Source organism: Onychostoma macrolepis, chromosome 16 (assembly GCF_012432095.1).
Source record: "Onychostoma macrolepis isolate SWU-2019 chromosome 16, ASM1243209v1, whole genome shotgun sequence".
Lineage (NCBI taxonomy): Eukaryota > Metazoa > Chordata > Actinopteri > Cypriniformes > Cyprinidae > Onychostoma > Onychostoma macrolepis.
Window position 1 is genome coordinate 1,706,385 of NC_081170.1, and position 18,105 is coordinate 1,724,489.

The 18,105-nt window shown below is 36.8% G+C and overlaps 2 protein-coding genes across 3 annotated transcripts in view; one reads left to right on the forward strand and one right to left on the reverse strand.

Moving 5' to 3' along the window:
• cdk14 (cyclin dependent kinase 14) overlaps positions 1–18,105 on the forward strand; it is a 226,228-nt gene that overhangs the window by 16,865 nt on the left and 191,258 nt on the right. The window lies entirely within an intron of this gene.
• LOC131522314 (uncharacterized) lies at positions 15,838–17,770 on the reverse strand. Its single transcript, XM_058747725.1, has 3 exons — positions 17,042–17,770; positions 16,671–16,953; positions 15,838–16,577 (listed from the first exon to the last, which is right to left on the reverse strand). The coding sequence occupies exons 1-3, from the start codon at positions 17,509–17,511 to the stop codon at positions 15,930–15,932; spliced, it is 1,401 nt and encodes a 466-aa protein (XP_058603708.1). The 5' UTR covers positions 17,512–17,770; the 3' UTR covers positions 15,838–15,929.

The following is an 18,105-nucleotide window of genomic DNA, read 5'->3' on the forward strand; positions in this document are numbered from 1 at the left end:
CACTGTCTCTCTCATCTAACACACTCGATTCAACTCGTCAGCTCATTAGAACAGACTGAAGTGGGTCAGAAAAGGTGATGAGAGTTAATACGATGCGTGTCAGATCCGCGTCACGTTCAGCAGCGGCAGCTCTTAAAGAAATAGCAACCCAAACAACCTAATAACCAGCTGCTGTGATGTCTGTTCATCAAGAATAAAAGAAAAAAGAGGAAATCAATAACGTTTATATAGCTGTAAGTATTTATCTGTATTTAGTTTAGAATTTTGTGTTTGATAACTTTTCTGTATATTTCTGCTGAGGGGCACAGGTAGCCTAGCTAAATATAACATTTATTATAATGGGTTTATGTGAAGATTGTTTTAAGTTCACTTAAATTAGAAGTTATTTTTAAAGTCTAATAAATGTTCAAATTCATAGCTCTTAATTATAATGTAATGTTTAATGGCTATAGTCAATGGTTAAATATTAGGGAAATCAGTATTACTTGGTATCAGTGATACTAGCCTCCAGTCATAAAAAAGATGCCATTAAACAAATATTAAAAAATGTTGTTTGTACATTAATTTGAAGATTGAATGTGAAATTATTGCAATATAAAAGTATATTTAAAAACTTTAATGTTAGATGAGATTAATTGCAATTAATCACGATTTAATTTCAGAAAAAATGTGCGATTAATTAGTTAATTTTTTTTAATCGATTGATTGATTGATATATATACTATTTTTTTATATATAAAAGTTTGCTGTTTCCATGAGATATGAGAATTTAAATCGCTCTTAAAAAGAGTGTGTGTGTGTGTGTGTGTATATATATATATATATATATATATATATATATATATATATATAAATGAAAAATAAATTATATATTATTATATATTACATGCACAAAAATACACATTTATTTATTTATTTATTTATTCACCTGCTTACTGTGAGACATTCAGTAAATTACTACTAATATATCTTACCTATATTAAAGTGGCAGCGCATTGTTTGCGGTAAATATGAAAATGTAGTAATTACACCATAAATGCCTATAATTAAAGTCTGTTTCACAGCCAACACATATGGCTTGTTGGCTAGTTTTAATGGAGAAGAGCGCTTTTAGATAAAAAAGGCAATGATAGACGGCACTCGTGGAGGTATAGGAAAACAAAGCTCTTTATTAATTTAGAATATTTGTGATAATGTAAGAAAAGTATTTGAATTGTTTTGCCACTTGCTTGTTTTGTGCTGTGTGTAAGCTATTGTGCAACAATTGCACGATTGCAAATGCACTTCATGATCGAACATTTAGGTGAGATAAATATATATTTTTGAAAAATGTCTAAAAAATGCTCCCCTCAAATAAAAAACAGTCACCTATAAGAGGGAAATTCTCCCCATTTTCAAAAATGAAATTCAGGCCCTGAATAAATGTCTAAAAATCCCGATTGAAGTATTACTATAAATAATTATAAAAATAAGGCTTTAAAAAGATCGGTGATCGTATCGGCAGAACCCCTAGTTTAAACCATGTAATTCAAACACATGGAAATTATAAATGCTGTTCAAATAAATAAATCTTAAGTTTGGGCCTAAATATCTGTGCATGCATGGATGAATCATTCACAGAAAGATCAAAAACATGAATTAGAGTCCATGTTGTGAGAGATCGGCCGGAGTGTTTGAGCTCAGAAAACCAGAGGCTGTTCCTGATTTCAGACCGTAAATGAGAGTTTTAATGGACTGTCATGTGTTTTCTTCTTCCTCCATTAGCTCATAATGAAGTGTGAAATGCTGAGTAAACGTGATGAGATTGTCATATCCGTCAGTTTGTGGCTCTTGGCCGTCATCCATCTGTCCAGATGCTTGCCAATTACGCTTCGGCTCGATCCGGCTCGATCTGGATCATAGTTTTTCAGGAACCGCCAGACAGATGACAGGCTTTCCTTCCAAGGAACACAGTGAAATTTTGGCCCGATGGTTTGCATCATAAATTTGCTCTTAGAGGAAATGAAGCAAACATTTGCTGCTGAGTAAACGTCCGGCGTAGAGAATAAAACACTTGAAGTGTCGTGTTGAACACATTGATATTGATTGGTTTGGTCTTCATTTACCAGATTTGCTTCATGTGCATGACTCATATGCTGTTTCATGGTTTGTAGGGATGTTCTCGGTGATGCTTGTTGCTTGATAGGGATGCATGATATATCAGTGCCATATAGGTTATATTATTTATATATTATTTTTATTTGTTTAAATGGAAAGACATAGGATATGTAATTGTGCAATCATATTTCTTCTGCTTTTTACACTTTAAAAGATGTTTGCTGTCATAATGCTCATCTTCAAAACACAAATTATTGAATAACACTGTCAAATATAACCCGTACCAAATCCCAATATAAATGTATCCGTGTTGTGATTCCTGAATTCAATTGTAGCATTTAAAATGATTGATTTGAATGTTTTTTAGACAAAATTTTATTGCTGTTTAAATTTTATTATCTGACATTTGTTGAAAATAATTATCAGTTTCTTATAATTATATATGAAATAATTTCCGGTTTGTTGGTATTGACCTGTATTTTTGTATTGTTGCATAAATATTAATTTTTCATGAATGTTGCAATGTGTAAATTCAGCTGAAGCATTCAGAATAATTTTTTTTTATTTTATTTTATTTACACACAATTTTAAATTTTTAATTACACATACATTTATTGATTATCAGAAAATTAAAATATGAAAATATTTATTGGCTTATCAGTATTGACCAGAATTTTAATATTGTATAATATAGCATTGATTGTTTTATTTTTTACATTTATTTAGGCAAAATGTAAATCTTTAATTTGACACATTTTAATTTCTGACATTTATAGATTATCATAATACTAAAAAAATAAATATTACTGGCTTATCTGTATTGACCATGATTTTAATATAGTGTATGAAAATCTGATTTTCATGTTGCGATTATAAATTCAACTGTAGTGTTTATTTATTTATTTATTTATTTAGAAAATCTTTTTTTTTTTTTTCAATTAAACAAATATTAATATCCACCATCTATTGGTTATTGGAATATTAAAATACGACAATAATTAATGACTTAGTTGATTAGAATTTTAATATCAGTGCATCCCTTTTTCTTGTTATTAAACCAAGAAAATGTGTGTATTTACCATGTATTCTTTTACCTGATTAACATGACTCCTGCTTATAATAATAGTTAAAAAATGAGTTATTTACACTCTTTAAGTCTTCCTTATTTCCCTAACAGTGTATCACTTTAAAGAAGTCATCTGCTAAATGACTCACTTGCAAAGGAACAGAGAGCTTCAGTCCAGAAAGAGCTGCTTTTGTCATGATGCCATTTAAATCCGAGAGAGCTGATGTGAGAATGACTCGTCTGCATGCGCTCTCGTGCCCTGAGTAGTGCACACTTCTAATATCACACTCACATCAGACGACCGTTAGCGTTTAATCATGAAGGTGGTTCCTCTAAGCTGCTTAACGCTCCTGAAGTCTGAAGACGACGTTTCAGAGCAAGATTACGCACAAGGAGCTTCTTTCCAGAATCACAGCTTTCACTTTTACAGCTCAGTTTATTTCTCTTTTGGCTTACATTTTTTTACAATCATTTTTGCACTAATAACAGAACCTTCATGTCATTTTTCTAAACTCTAGACACTTTTTCCAAGTGCTTGGATACAATACACATGAGCCAAAGATCTTTTGTTCACTGAACTAAAATCACTGGTTCAAAATGACACAAGTTAACATCAAAGTATTACTATTTCATCTGAATTGAGTGTTTATTCATTTCATTACAATGATCTAACTATCAATCGATACAACTGCTCAGAATGCTCAGTAACTGTTGCATTACTCTTGAAGCATAGTTTTTATGTAAAATGATGAACAATGTTAAATGTTTAGATTATGGAAGCATCTGAGGACTGAGTGTGTTCAGGTGTGATCAGTTTCAAGATGCCTGTTGTTGGGAAAGAAACAAAAATCCCCAAAACTTGTTATCAGTATTTGTTTTTCCTACAGTAAATGTATTTTTAGAGGGTGATAGAGCTGGAAGTTGATGAAAGCCAGTCATAATTTTGGATGAGGCAGGCTTTAACCTGGCCAAGACATGGAGGAGAGGTTGAGAGCGGCCCAGAAACGGTGCTTGTTCGCAAATATTTTTATAATGAAGTTAAATTCGCAGCTTTGTATGGAAACACGGCTATAGAGGAGCAGTGAGGAACACTCCAGTTGACCTTTTGCTGTAGGCCTAATGTAGTTTTTTCTTATCTCATTTTTTCTTATTTAAAGTTTTTTGAAAAACCTGTTGTGTTGATTATTTCATTAATCATTTTCAAATTTTGTTTAATTTTTCTTTATTATTAAAAAGCTCCTGGCTTGCTATGCTTGTTTATAGGGCTACACAATATTTATTCATTTTAATAAATTAATTTAAATTATTACAATATTTTATTAAAAATCCCCATGTTTGCTATGCTTGTTTATAGGGCTACACTTTATTTATTTATTTTAAAATATTTTATTAAATAAAAAATTATTTATTAATTTATTAAAAATATATTTTATTAAAAATTATTTTATTAAAAATCCCCATGTTTGCTATGCTTGTTTATAGGGCTACACAATATTTATTCATTTTAATAAATTAATTTAAATTATTACAATATTTTATTAAAAATTATTTTATTAAAAATCCCCATGTTTGCTATGCTTGTTTATGTTTTTTAATTTAAATATTTCATTAAATTAATTTAAAATATTTATTTTTATATACTTATTTTATTTAAAAAAAAATTGTTTTATATCTCAATAAAAATTTTTTTAATTTTGATTTTATTTCAATATGATTATAAAAATAGTAATAATAATGGATCACATGTCTGTTAAGATATTGTAGCAAAAAAAAAAAAAAAAAGGAAAACAGTGCTAAATAATGAAATACAGTTATCTCTATATTAAAGCATAGTTAGGACAACCAAAGAAACAGACTTGTTATTTTTATTGTTGGTTAAACATGGTTTGTACAGAACACAGTGTGTTTCGTGCTGTCAGTCATTCATCAAATATGAGAGACATTTAGAAACCGCTCAAACTACAAATGATGTAAATCAGTTTTGCTATTGCATCTGTTATACTAATAATTTTTCATATTCCCCATGCAGCTCATGGTAACGTTAATGCTTTATGAAGTTTGATTTGAGGCCGTTTTGGCACAGCTTTGAGACTCTGTCTGATCTCTCTGGGTCGTGGCGTGAAAGCAGTTGCTGTAACGGAGCCGGTTTAGCTCTTGACCTTCGCTTTGGGTGCGGAGCGCTGATTGCAGGCGCCGCTGTTGTTGTGATGAGATGTTAAGCGGCAGCTGGTGTCTATATTAACGTGCTGTAATTAGCTCAGACTGATGAATACGCTGGGATATTCCCCCTCCATCCCAGCGATCAGAATGACCGTTTCGGTCGTTAGGACGGAAATATGCAGAGCGCTCTGGAAATGTCAGGCAGTGATGTAAAATCTGTGGGCGGGGCTTAACAGGCAGTGATGTAAAATCTGTGGGCGGGGCTTAACAGGCAGTGATGTAAAATCTGTGGGCGGGGCTTAACAGGCAGTGATGTAAAATCTGTGGGCGGGGCTTAACAGGCAGTGATGTAAAATCTGTGGGCGGGGCTTAACAGGCAGTGATGTAAAATCTGTGGGCGGGGCTTAACAGGCAGTGATGTAAAATCTGTGGGCGGGGCTTAACAGGCAGTGATGTAAAATCTGTGGGCGGGGCTTAACAGGCAGTGATGTAAAATCTGTGGGCGGGGCTTAACAGGCAGTGATGTAAAATCTGTGGGCGGGGCTTAACAGGCAGTGATGTAAAATCTGTGGGCGGGGCTTAACAGGCAGTGATGTAAAATCTGTGGGCGGGGCTTAACAGGCAGTGATGTAAAATCTGTGGGCGGGGCTTAACAGGCAGTGATGTAAAATCTGTGGGCGGGGCTTAACAGGCAGTGATGTAAAATCTGTGGGCGGGGCTTAACAGGCAGTGATGTAAAATCTGTGGGCGGGGCTTAACAGGCAGTGATGTAAAATCTGTGGGCGGGGCTTAACAGGCAGTGATGTAAAATCTGTGGGCGGGGCTTAACAGGCAGTGATGTAAAATCTGTGGGCGGGGCTTAACAGGCAGTGATGTAAAATCTGTGGGCGGGGCTTAACAGGCAGTGATGTAAAATCTGTGGGCGGGGCTTAACAGGCAGTGATGTAAAATCTGTGGGCGGGGCTTAACAGGCAGTGATGTAAAATCTGTGGGCGGGGCTTAACAGGCAGTGATGTAAAATCTGTGGGCGGGGCTTAACAGGCAGTGATGTAAAATCTGTGGGCGGGGCTTAACAGGCAGTGATGTAAAATCTGTGGGCGGGGCTTAACAGGCAGTGATGTAAAATCTGTGGGCGGGGCTTAACAGGCAGTGATGTAAAATCTGTGGGCGGGGCTTAACAGGCAGTGATGTAAAATCTGTGGGCGGGGCTTAACAGGCAGTGATGTAAAATCTGTGGGCGGGGCTTAACAGGCAGTGATGTAAAATCTGTGGGCGGGGCTTAACAGGCAGTGATGTAAAATCTGTGGGCGGGGCTTAACAGGCAGTGATGTAAAATCTGTGGGCGGGGCTTAACAGGCAGTGATGTAAAATCTGTGGGCGGGGCTTAACAGGCAGTGATGTAAAATCTGTGGGCGGGGCTTAACAGGCAGTGATGTAAAATCTGTGGGCGGGGCTTAACAGGCAGTGATGTAAAATCTGTGGGCGGGGCTTAACAGGCAGTGATGTAAAATCTGTGGGCGGGGCTTAACAGGCAGTGATGTAAAATCTGTGGGCGGGGCTTAACAGGCAGTGATGTAAAATCTGTGGGCGGGGCTTAACAGGCAGTGATGTAAAATCTGTGGGCGGGGCTTAACAGGCAGTGATGTAAAATCTGTGGGCGGGGCTTAACAGGCAGTGATGTAAAATCTGTGGGCGGGGCTTAACAGGCAGTGATGTAAAATCTGTGGGCGGGGCTTAACAGGCAGTGATGTAAAATCTGTGGGCGGGGCTTAACAGGCAGTGATGTAAAATCTGTGGGCGGGGCTTAACAGGCAGTGATGTAAAATCTGTGGGCGGGGCTTAACAGGCAGTGATGTAAAATCTGTGGGCGGGGCTTAACAGGCAGTGATGTAAAATCTGTGGGCGGGGCTTAACAGGCAGTGATGTAAAATCTGTGGGCGGGGCTTAACAGGCAGTGATGTAAAATCTGTGGGCGGGGCTTAACAGGCAGTGATGTAAAATCTGTGGGCGGGGCTTAACAGGCAGTGATGTAAAATCTGTGGGCGGGGCTTAACAGGCAGTGATGTAAAATCTGTGGGCGGGGCTTAACAGGCAGTGATGTAAAATCTGTGGGCGGGGCTTAACAGGCAGTGATGTAAAATCTGTGGGCGGGGCTTAACAGGCAGTGATGTAAAATCTGTGGGCGGGGCTTAACAGGCAGTGATGTAAAATCTGTGGGCGGGGCTTAACAGGCAGTGATGTAAAATCTGTGGGCGGGGCTTAACAGGCAGTGATGTAAAATCTGTGGGCGGGGCTTAACAGGCAGTGATGTAAAATCTGTGGGCGGGGCTTAACAGGCAGTGATGTAAAATCTGTGGGCGGGGCTTAACAGGCAGTGATGTAAAATCTGTGGGCGGGGCTTAACAGGCAGTGATGTAAAATCTGTGGGCGGGGCTTAACAGGCAGTGATGTAAAATCTGTGGGCGGGGCTTAACAGGCAGTGATGTAAAATCTGTGGGCGGGGCTTAACAGGCAGTGATGTAAAATCTGTGGGCGGGGCTTAACAGGCAGTGATGTAAAATCTGTGGGCGGGGCTTAACAGGCAGTGATGTAAAATCTGTGGGCGGGGCTTAACAGGCAGTGATGTAAAATCTGTGGGCGGGGCTTAACAGGCAGTGATGTAAAATCTGTGGGCGGGGCTTAACAGGCAGTGATGTAAAATCTGTGGGCGGGGCTTAACAGGCAGTGATGTAAAATCTGTGGGCGGGGCTTAACAGGCAGTGATGTAAAATCTGTGGGCGGGGCTTAACAGGCAGTGATGTAAAATCTGTGGGCGGGGCTTAACAGGCAGTGATGTAAAATCTGTGGGCGGGGTTAAACAGGCAGTGCTGTTGAATCAGTGGGCGGGGTTAAACAGGCAGTGCTGTAGAATCGGCGGGCGGGGCTTAACAGGCAGTGATGTAAAATCTGTGGGCGGGGCTTAACAGGCAGTGATGTAAAATCTGTGGGCGGGGCTTAACAGGCAGTGATGTAAAATCTGTGGGCGGGGCTTAACAGGCAGTGCTGTAGAATCGGAGGGCAGGGCTAAACAGGTAATGAGGCGGTGCTTATCCACACTATTACATCATAGAGTAGAACATTTTTAAAGCTGTCGTTTTAGAACATTCTTAAAGCAGTTCTGAGTTCTGAAACTTACAGAATGTTGTTATAGTGCAAGGACCTCTTAAATGTCAAAAGATCAAAGGAATTTTGGTTTCTCAGTTCACGACCCCTTTAAGTGTATCATAAAATAATTGTATTTTTATTTAATACTTGTTTTAAAAAATATATATAATAGCATTGTAAAACTTTATTATTATTATTATTATTATTTAAAAAAAAATAATAAGTGCAATAATGCTGTTATTACTATTATTAATTAATTATTATTAATTTTTTTTGTTCTATTTAATGGGTCACACTATGTGCAGTCTCCAGGTGCTCTCCCGAGAACCAGACTGAAAACTGATGTGCACCCCTGTACATTTTCACTGTTTTTAGGAGTAAAATGTTGTATAAAAAAGTGTGAATAAAATATGAACAAACCCCTCAGTAAAAGCCTTCAGAATATGGGAATAAAACTAAAGTTTGGTGTTGTAATTGAAATCTACAGACGCAAATAGATAAAGTCTAATAAAATAAATACTTAAATGTGTATTTTGGATGTTTGCTTTCCACTAGACAGAAAGAAGACATACGGAAGCAAAATAGGCCAAAATCGCAAAATTGACCAGCGCATGAAATACAGTTTTTTCTGTGGTGTCTTGCCTTGAAGATGTTTTTGTTCAGTTTGTACTGCATGTGCTGTTATATCAGTGATGTGAGTAGGTTGGGATGATGACGATGTGATTGTTGTTGAGCTGACGGGTGGAGTGTGTTTAGTGTGAAACAGCACGAGGCTCTGTGGGTTAAAGCCTCTGAGAGATGATCTCACTCACAGCTCCTCTGAGCTCATTTCCGGCTCATGCCCCGTGTGTGTGTGTGTGTGTGTGTGTACTGGTATATATGGTTTATGAGGACACAAATGTGTATAATAACATGGGTACTACGACGTAAACATGGTTTATGAGGACACTGCCTATGTCCCCGTAATTCAAAAGGCTTAAAAAACATACTAAATGGTGTTTTTTTGAAAATCTAAAAATGCCTGTAGTCTCCTGTAAGGGGTAGGGTTGGTGTAGGGCAATAGCACATACAGTAAGTACAGTATAAAAACCATTACGCCTATGAATGTCCCCCACAAGGATAGCAAACCAGACATGTGTCTGTGTGTGTTTGTGTGTGAGAGTGTGTGTGTGTGTGAGAGTGTGCGCGTTTTTGTGAAAAGTCAGGACATAGATGTGTATAATAACAAAGGTATGTCAGGTATTACAAGGTGAAGCTGACTTTTCAGGACATTGACCCATGTCCCCACTTTTCAAAACGCTTATAAATCATACAGAGTGAGGTTTTTTGGGGAAAGATGAAATGCACAGTCTCCTGTAAGGGGTAGGTTTAGGTGTAGGGTTGGTGTAGGGCAATAGCACATACAGTAAGTACAGTATAAAAACCATTACGCCTATGGAGAGTCCACACTTTTCACAAAAACGAACATGTGTGAGAGTGTGTGTGTGTGTGTGTGTGCGTGTGTGTGTGTGTGTGTGAGTGTGTGTGTGTGTGTGTGTGTGTGCGTGCGTGTGTGAGTAAATGTGTGTGTGTGTGTGTGTGTGTGTGTGTGTGTGTGTGTGTGTGTGTGTGTGTGTGTGTGTGTGTGTGTGTGTGAGTGTGTGTGTGTGTGTGTGTGTGTGTGTGTGTGTGTGCGTGCGTGTGTGTGAGTAAGTGTGTGTGTGTGTGTGTGTGTGTGTGTGTGTGTGTGTGTGTGTGTGTGTGTGTGTGTGTGTGTGCGTGCGTGTGTGTGAGTAAGTGTGTGTGTGAGTGTGTGTGTGTGTGTGTGTGTGTGTGTGTGTGTGTGTGTGTGTGTAAGTGTGTGTGTGAGTGTGTGTGTGTGACCATCACTGCATCAATATTCCATATCAGCTCATGTCTTGAAGGAAGCGTTCACCCAGAAATCCATCGAGTTCAACACAAAGAGGAGCAAATGATGTCAGAGTAAGATCCAGACAGAAGCGTTTGTAAAGCAGTCACTTGCTTTTCTAACACAGCGGTATTACTTTAGTATTACTTATATACTATTATAGTATTAATATTTATTCGTTTTTAATTTTATATGTATATTTTTAGTTTTCATTTGCATTTTTTGTAATTTTAGTACTTCAACTTATTTATTTTAGTCAGTGTTAATTTATTATTATTTATATACTTTTGTATTAATTGATGTTTTGAATACGCTTTCATTTTTATATTTTCAGTTTTCATTGTAAGTGTAGTTTTAGTGATTTTTTTGTAATGTGCTTTCGTTATTTATAGTAGTTTATTTTATATTTCTGTTTAATCATTGCTATTTAGGCCTAGCCTTATAATTAAGTTTTTTTGTATTTTCAGTTTTCATTGTAATTTTGGTTGTGGTTTTGTCTTTTAGATTTTTCATTAAATATTTCTATTTCTCTTTTTTTTTGTTTTAGTTTTACTATTTTATTACTAAACATATTTCAGTTTTTCCTCTAAGTTTAAGTTTCTTAATCTCTTAATTTGTTTTCTTAACAAATTAAGTTTAAATATTAATTTCATTCATTTTAAATATTTAATTTAATTGCATGAATTCAAATTAATTTCAGTTACTGACAATTTCAGTTACTTTAAGATCTTCAGATCTGTTGAGAGTCTAGTGGAAAAAAGTGACTTTTAACTTGTAATTCTTGTTCTTCCTTTTAAACCTCAGAAGACGTCTTCTGTCTGTCAAACTAACGTGCAGAATATTTCCCAGAGTGCTGAAGTAATTAGGATCTGATTGCTCCGCGTCTCCCTCTTGACCTTGAGCCTCGTTCTGGGCATCGATCGGCTCTCAGTCTCCTCACTCACTGATGCTCCTGATTTCAGGCTTTAGTTTTGATTTGTTCCGTCAGATTGAAGCCTGTCAATGTCAGCCGCGGTCACCTGCGTCTCTGATGACGCCTGAAAATGAGCATTGATCCGTCAAAACAAAGACCTTCAATCCAAGCCTTGTAGTGTTTTTAATGCATTTAGCAGAAGCTTTTATCCAAAGCAACCTACAGTGGATTCTAGGTACGCATTTTATCAGTAGCATTCCCTGGGAATCGCACCCGTGACCCTGAAGTGATTTCTGCACGAGCAGACAGACAGACAGCAGAAGTGAGCTGTGCTGGAGAAGCAAAGCACCGGGAGCTGCTCGAGAAAAATCACTCGCTTGCAGACTAATTATTTTGGGTGAACGAGCGGTCAGCTGTAACGGAGAACAGGTTCATGGACACTGGATGAGCCACAGTGAGAGTCGGCCACGGTCCACTGCTGCTTCTGACTTGGTTGTTTGCTGATTTTATGAGATTTAATAATGATAATAATAAATTAATTACTTAATTAAATTATGTGTGTGTGTGTGTGTGTGTGTGTGTGTGTATATATATATACTGCCGCTCAAAAGTTTGGGATCAGTCAGATTTTTAATGTTTTTTAAGGGAGTTTCTTCTGCTCTTCAAGGCTGTATCTATTTGATCACAAATACAGAAAAAAACTGTTGTTTTGTGAAATATTATTGCAATTTAAAATAACAGTTTTCTATTTTAAGATACTTTAAAATGTAATTTATTTCTGTGATGCGCAGCTGTATTTTCAGCATCATTACTGCAGTCTTCAGTGTCACATGATCTTCAGAAATCATTCTAATATGCTGATTTATTATCAATGTTGGAAACTGTTGAGCTGCTTCATATTTTTTTGGGGACCTGTGATATTTTTTTTAGGATTCTCTGATTAATAAAAAGTTAAAAAGAACAGCATTTATTTAAAAAAGAAATTTTGTGTTACAATATACAATGCTATTCAAAAGTTTGGGGTCAGTCATTTTTTCTTTCTTTTTTTTTTTTTTTAAGAAATTAATACTTTTATTCAGGAGGGATGCGTTAAATGAATAAAAAGTCATAGTAAAGACTTGTATTGTTAGAAAAGATTTCTATTTTGAACAAATGCTGCTCTTTTTAACTTTGTATTCATCAAAGAATCAAAGAAGAAAGTATCACACGTTCCAAAAAACAATATGAAGCAGCGCAACAGTTTCAACACTCGTAATAAATCAGCATATTATTATGATTTCTGAAGGATCATGTGACGCTGAGGGCTGGAGTAATACAGCGCTGCGTCACAGAAATAAATTCTATTTTAAAGTATATTAAAATAGGAAAGCAATATTAGAAATTGCAATACGATTTGACAATATTACTGTTTTTTCTGTATTTTTGATCGAATAAATACAGCCTTGATGAGCAGAAGAGACTCCCTTAAAAATCTTACTGATCCCAAACTTTTGAGCGGCAGTGTATTTATATATATATATACTTTAAAAAATCTAGAAAATTATAATAATCCACTGAATTTGATTATTTTATTTATTTATATTACATTTTTATTTAATTAGATTTTCTCTTATTTACTCTAATTTTATATTATAAATAACTTACATATATCACATTCATTTCACTCTTTTGGGTCTTAAGTGTTAAATGATGTAAATCTGTTTTTACATTGATGTCAGACTGATTCATATGAATCATGATTGACGTGAATCATCTGATCTTTCGGTTCTAGTTCAAATAAAAAATGAACAAAAACATTTTTTTTTAAAGAAAATAAAAAATGTAGTGGATTATGCTTACACACACACACACACACACACACACACACACACACACACACAAATAAATAAATAGTTATATATACTATAATGATAAATATAATACATATATAAAAAGGCCTAAACTTTGTTTTATAATATTGTTATATTATAATGTTCCCGTCAACAGCGATTGTTTTGAATCTTCAGTTTTTAGTTTTGAGTTTTTGAATCTTAAGTTTTTCTTGTCAACCGCAATAAAATATGAATCACTTAAAAGATAAAAATGAATAATTGAATCACAGTTTTAAATCGATTCACTGAACTGGACAGTTGGAATGGATTCACAGAAATGAATCAAACTAATTAATTCACACAGTTCTTGCTGAAGTTTAAACGAGAGCCGTTTCTGAATCGGACTCCTTTGTTTGCTCTTCTGTGAGACTCTGCTGACGCGGCTCTCCTTCGCATCGATCGCAAACACACACAAAATCGGAAAGGTGTTTGATTGCCTCAGATCATTGACCTGCAATTAATTTGGAACTAATTAACAGAACAGCAGCCTGAGGCTCAGGGGAGCGTCTTTAGTGATGGTGAAACCGGCTCTAGAACCAGAGAGCAGTAACACAGCAAACAGCAGAGAAAATAAGAGAGCCGCTGAGTCAGCGAGAGCGTTCAAATAATCACCACAAACAGCACAAGCTCGATATACATTACAGCAGCGTGACAGAATGTGTTAAATCCTTTATACAGCTTCATTAGCTACACGGGGATTGATTGAGTCGCCTCATAAAGTAATTGACAAAAGAAACAATTAATGGCAAGTATTGCTGTTTATTAGTATGTATATTGGTGCTGCATAGGTATAGTTGATATGAATGTATTTTTTTGTATGGAAAAGCATGTTCTGTTTCTGCTGAACGTCTCCTTTTGTTTTCTATATAAAAAAATAACAGCATGTGAGTTTAATCATGTGAGTCGTGACAGAATTGTAATTTTTGGCTGGCATGTGTTGTGAAATCTCACAAATGCAAATTATATTCAGAGTGTTAAACCTGTCAGTTTTACCTGAGACAGACTTTTGAAGAATTGCTTCACCTTTTTAATTAAACGCTGTGTTTTCATGCTGCTGTCGAGTGAGTCTCCCCGGGAAATTCACAACAAATGCAAATCAGAGATCTTGAATATATACTGATATTTGTGTGTGTATGTGCTTTAAGTAAAAAAAAAAAAAGTATAAATAATATTTATAAATAATTTATTTACTTTTTTGACATATATGCTAAAAATTTTATATATATATTTTTTTACTTATTTTGACTTCTCTTTAATTAAACGCTGTATTTTTTATAATGCTCACCATGAAATTCGCAACAAATGCAAACCAGCTAGAGATCTTGAATATATATATATATATATATATATGTGTATATGCTTTAATTAAATAAAAAAGAAATGTTATAAATAAATAAATAATATTTAGAAATACTTTATTTACTTTTTTTGACATATATGCTTTAGTGAAAATATATAATGAATTTTATATATTTTTTTTTTACTATTATTTTGACTTCTCTTTAATTAAACGCTGTGTTTTATGCTGCTGTCGAGTCAGTCTCACCAGGAATTTTCAATGCAAGCCAATGCAAATCAGCTGAAATTCTTGAATATATTTGTCTAAATCTGTTTGCAAGAACCTCTGTGCATAATTCTCCAAATCCAGTACATCAATATTAATTCTCTGTTTCATGCACATTGACGATGACAAAGTTTAGCTGTGGGAATTTCCTGTAAGGAGACGCACTGATGAAGAGATCCCATCTGATTGGCTTTATTAATGTGCAGATTAACGGCCTGCACGATGTTTCTAATGAGCGCTTCACGGCCCAGAGTGATGAATGAATCCTATTACGGTGTCAATTGAGGTTATTTGCAGCTGAATATGTGAGAAGCACAAAAGGCTGGACAATTTGTTTTGATTTTCGCCTCTATCTTTCGCTGTTCTGCCCAGTAAATGGATTGGCTCGTTAGCTAAACATGAACTTTGAGGGCAGAGCGAGTGGTTAATATGATGAATGAGATGATCTTCTCATGTATGAAGCGATATGAAGCAGTGGCTCCATTTCAAGCCATAGTCAGCTGACTTCATAGGCAGCATACTAACTTATGCACACTTCAAAAAGTGAGTTTCTTCCTCAGTATTTTTGTCTTCTTTTCCAGTACAAATGTCTAAACTTCCTTAAATCAAGATACATTTATTTAAGATTCAAAATTAGATGAAGTCTTGATTTCTGAACAAGTTATATCAAAATTATGTGAAGTTTATGCTTAATGAGAAAAAATATGCCAATGGAGCCAGAAATAAACAAGCTAGTTTTCCCTTTGAATTAAGTATATTATTTTTACTTCACTGGCAGATATTTGTTCTTGTTTTACAGTTTTTTCTGATTGCTTAAACACATTTTTTGTAACTATTGGCTATTTTTGCTAAACTCTACACACAAATAAGAAAACCTTTCACCCAATTATCAAAACATTGTAGTTCTCTTGCAAAAGCAAACACAGCTAGATTAACTCTTCACACCTTCGTAAAAATGGTGTTTTCGTATCAAACAGTAAACACAAGCCATCATCTACTAAGCACACAATGTGCCAACTACACACTGATGGTATGAATACAAAACACATCTGGCTTTTGCTTTCTCTGTGTACAGATGTCAATTTGAGGTCATACTTTTGTCATAGTGTCATGTAAACATACAAGGATCCAAACTTCAAGTATTGGTGTTTATTCACACTCATCAAAACCAAGACAAAGTCAGAACACAAAATAGTAATTTACTAATTTCACAAAAAAAAAAAAAATCAGTCTACATCATGTCGTCTTTCTGGGTCCGGCCACAAAATTTCGTCCACATCGCATGCGATATCCTCCAGTCCAAGGCACCGGGGAAAATATCTCCTTGAATGCCGTATCCAGGCCTGACATGATGCCTGGTCAATATCTCCACATGCCTCCTCCATTGCCTGTAAAAGGGCTACCTGTTGATGAGGATGACGGTCGTACACTTTCCAGCGCCAGGCAGAGAAGAACTCCTCGATGGGATTTAAGAATGGAGAGTATGGAGGGAGGTTGAGTGCCATGAAGAATGGGTGGTCTGTAAACCAGTTGCGGACCAAAGCAGCCCTATGGAAACTAACATTGTCCCATATGATGACATATCGGGTATGCTCTGGTCTCTGAACAGTGAGCATGTCATGTAAGGTGTCCAGGAATGCAATAATGTGTGCAGTGTTGTATGGGCCTATGGTTGCATGATGGTGAACAACACCATTTTGGCTAATAGCTGCACACATGGTTATGTTACCACCACGTTGTCCTGGGACATTGATGATGGCACGGTGTCCAATAATGTTCCTGCCACGTCTCCTGGTTTTACTGAGGTTAAAACCGGCCTCATCTACAAAAAGTAGCTCATGTCCCATGGCATCTGCTTCTAGTTCCATCACTCTCTGGACAAGACAAAACAAATGCAACACATCAGGCCCATGCACAGCACTACAGTATGCACTTCCAAATTCAGAACCAATGACACTATAGCTTACCTGCACATAGTCATATCGCAGTTGCTTTACACGTTCTGTGTTTCTCTCGAAAGGAACTCTGTAAATTTGCTTCATTCTTATTCTGTGGCGTGCAAGTACACGACTTAGTGCAGAAATGCTTACACTGTGTATATTTTGAAAGATGGTGTCATTATCAATTATGCGCTGCTGTATTTCGCGCAGTCTTATTGCATTATTGGCAATGACCATGTTCACTATATGGGTCTCTTGCTCTGGAGTGAACATTCTTCCTCTGCCCCCAACATCTGGACGTCTAGCAATTCTGTAACAAAGTAACAATTTCAGTATTTTTGCATTTATGGTACTGTTGTGTTTCTCATTAGAGTATGGCAGTGCTACAAAGTACTTACCGATTCTCATTTCGAAATGTCCTAATGATGCTTGCCACAGTGTAGCGGCTCAAATTAGGCTGAACCCATTGGCCAGCTTCCCTCAGGGTCATCCCATGGTTGATGACATGGTCCACTATTGTAGCTCTGATGTCATCAGTTATTCTATTTCTTACTCTTCTTACCCTTCCTCTTTCCCCTCCTCGTCCTCTTCTTGCTGCTCCTTGTCCTCTTCCTCTAACTTCCTCTAACCCTCTCGCTTCTTCAGCTCCACGTCCTCTTCCTCGGCCTCCTCGTCCTCTTCTTGCTCCTCCTTGTCCTCTTCCTCTAACTTCCTCTAACCCTCTCGCTTCTTCACCTCCAGGTCCTCTTCCTCCAACTTCTTCACCTCCACGTCCTCTTCCTCCAACTTCTTCACCTCCACGTCCTCTCCCTCGGCGTCCTCGGCCTCCTCTGATTCTCACTCTTCTCACTCTTCCTGCTCCTTCCATTGTACTCCACACAGACAGCTTACCTGTGGCTTATTTATAGTGCTTAGCCTGATTGCAAAGTGAACTAATTATCTAAAACAGTTTTCACATGTGAAAGTGTGCCAGACAGTTGGCAAAATAGTGTTAATGATAGCCATACATGTGTATAATTTTGCTAGGAGTGTGTTGGAAATTTGGTAATTGAGTGTAAGCAGTGAGTTGTGTTTAAAGTTCTGCAAAAAGAGTGTTGTGCAGTGAATTGTGCCTACAGTTTTGCAAAGTGTGTGTTACAAAATTGCAAACTGAGTGCAAAGCAGTGTTTGTGCTTTTAGTTTTGCAAACTCAGTGAGTGGTTTTGCTATACATATTAATAGTTTTAGAAATTGTGCTACAAGAATCACGATTAGCGCTTAAGCATTCAGAAAAAACTGTAAGCATAAACTCTTTTGATCAATTTCTCAGAAAACAAGACTTCTTTCAGGGTTATAGTTAACTAAAGCTAAAATCAAAATCATTAAAAAAACTTTTTTGTTACTTGAAATAAAATAAACTATATATAAACATAAAGTATAAATTATAAATATAAGTAATATATAAATATATTAATTATTTATA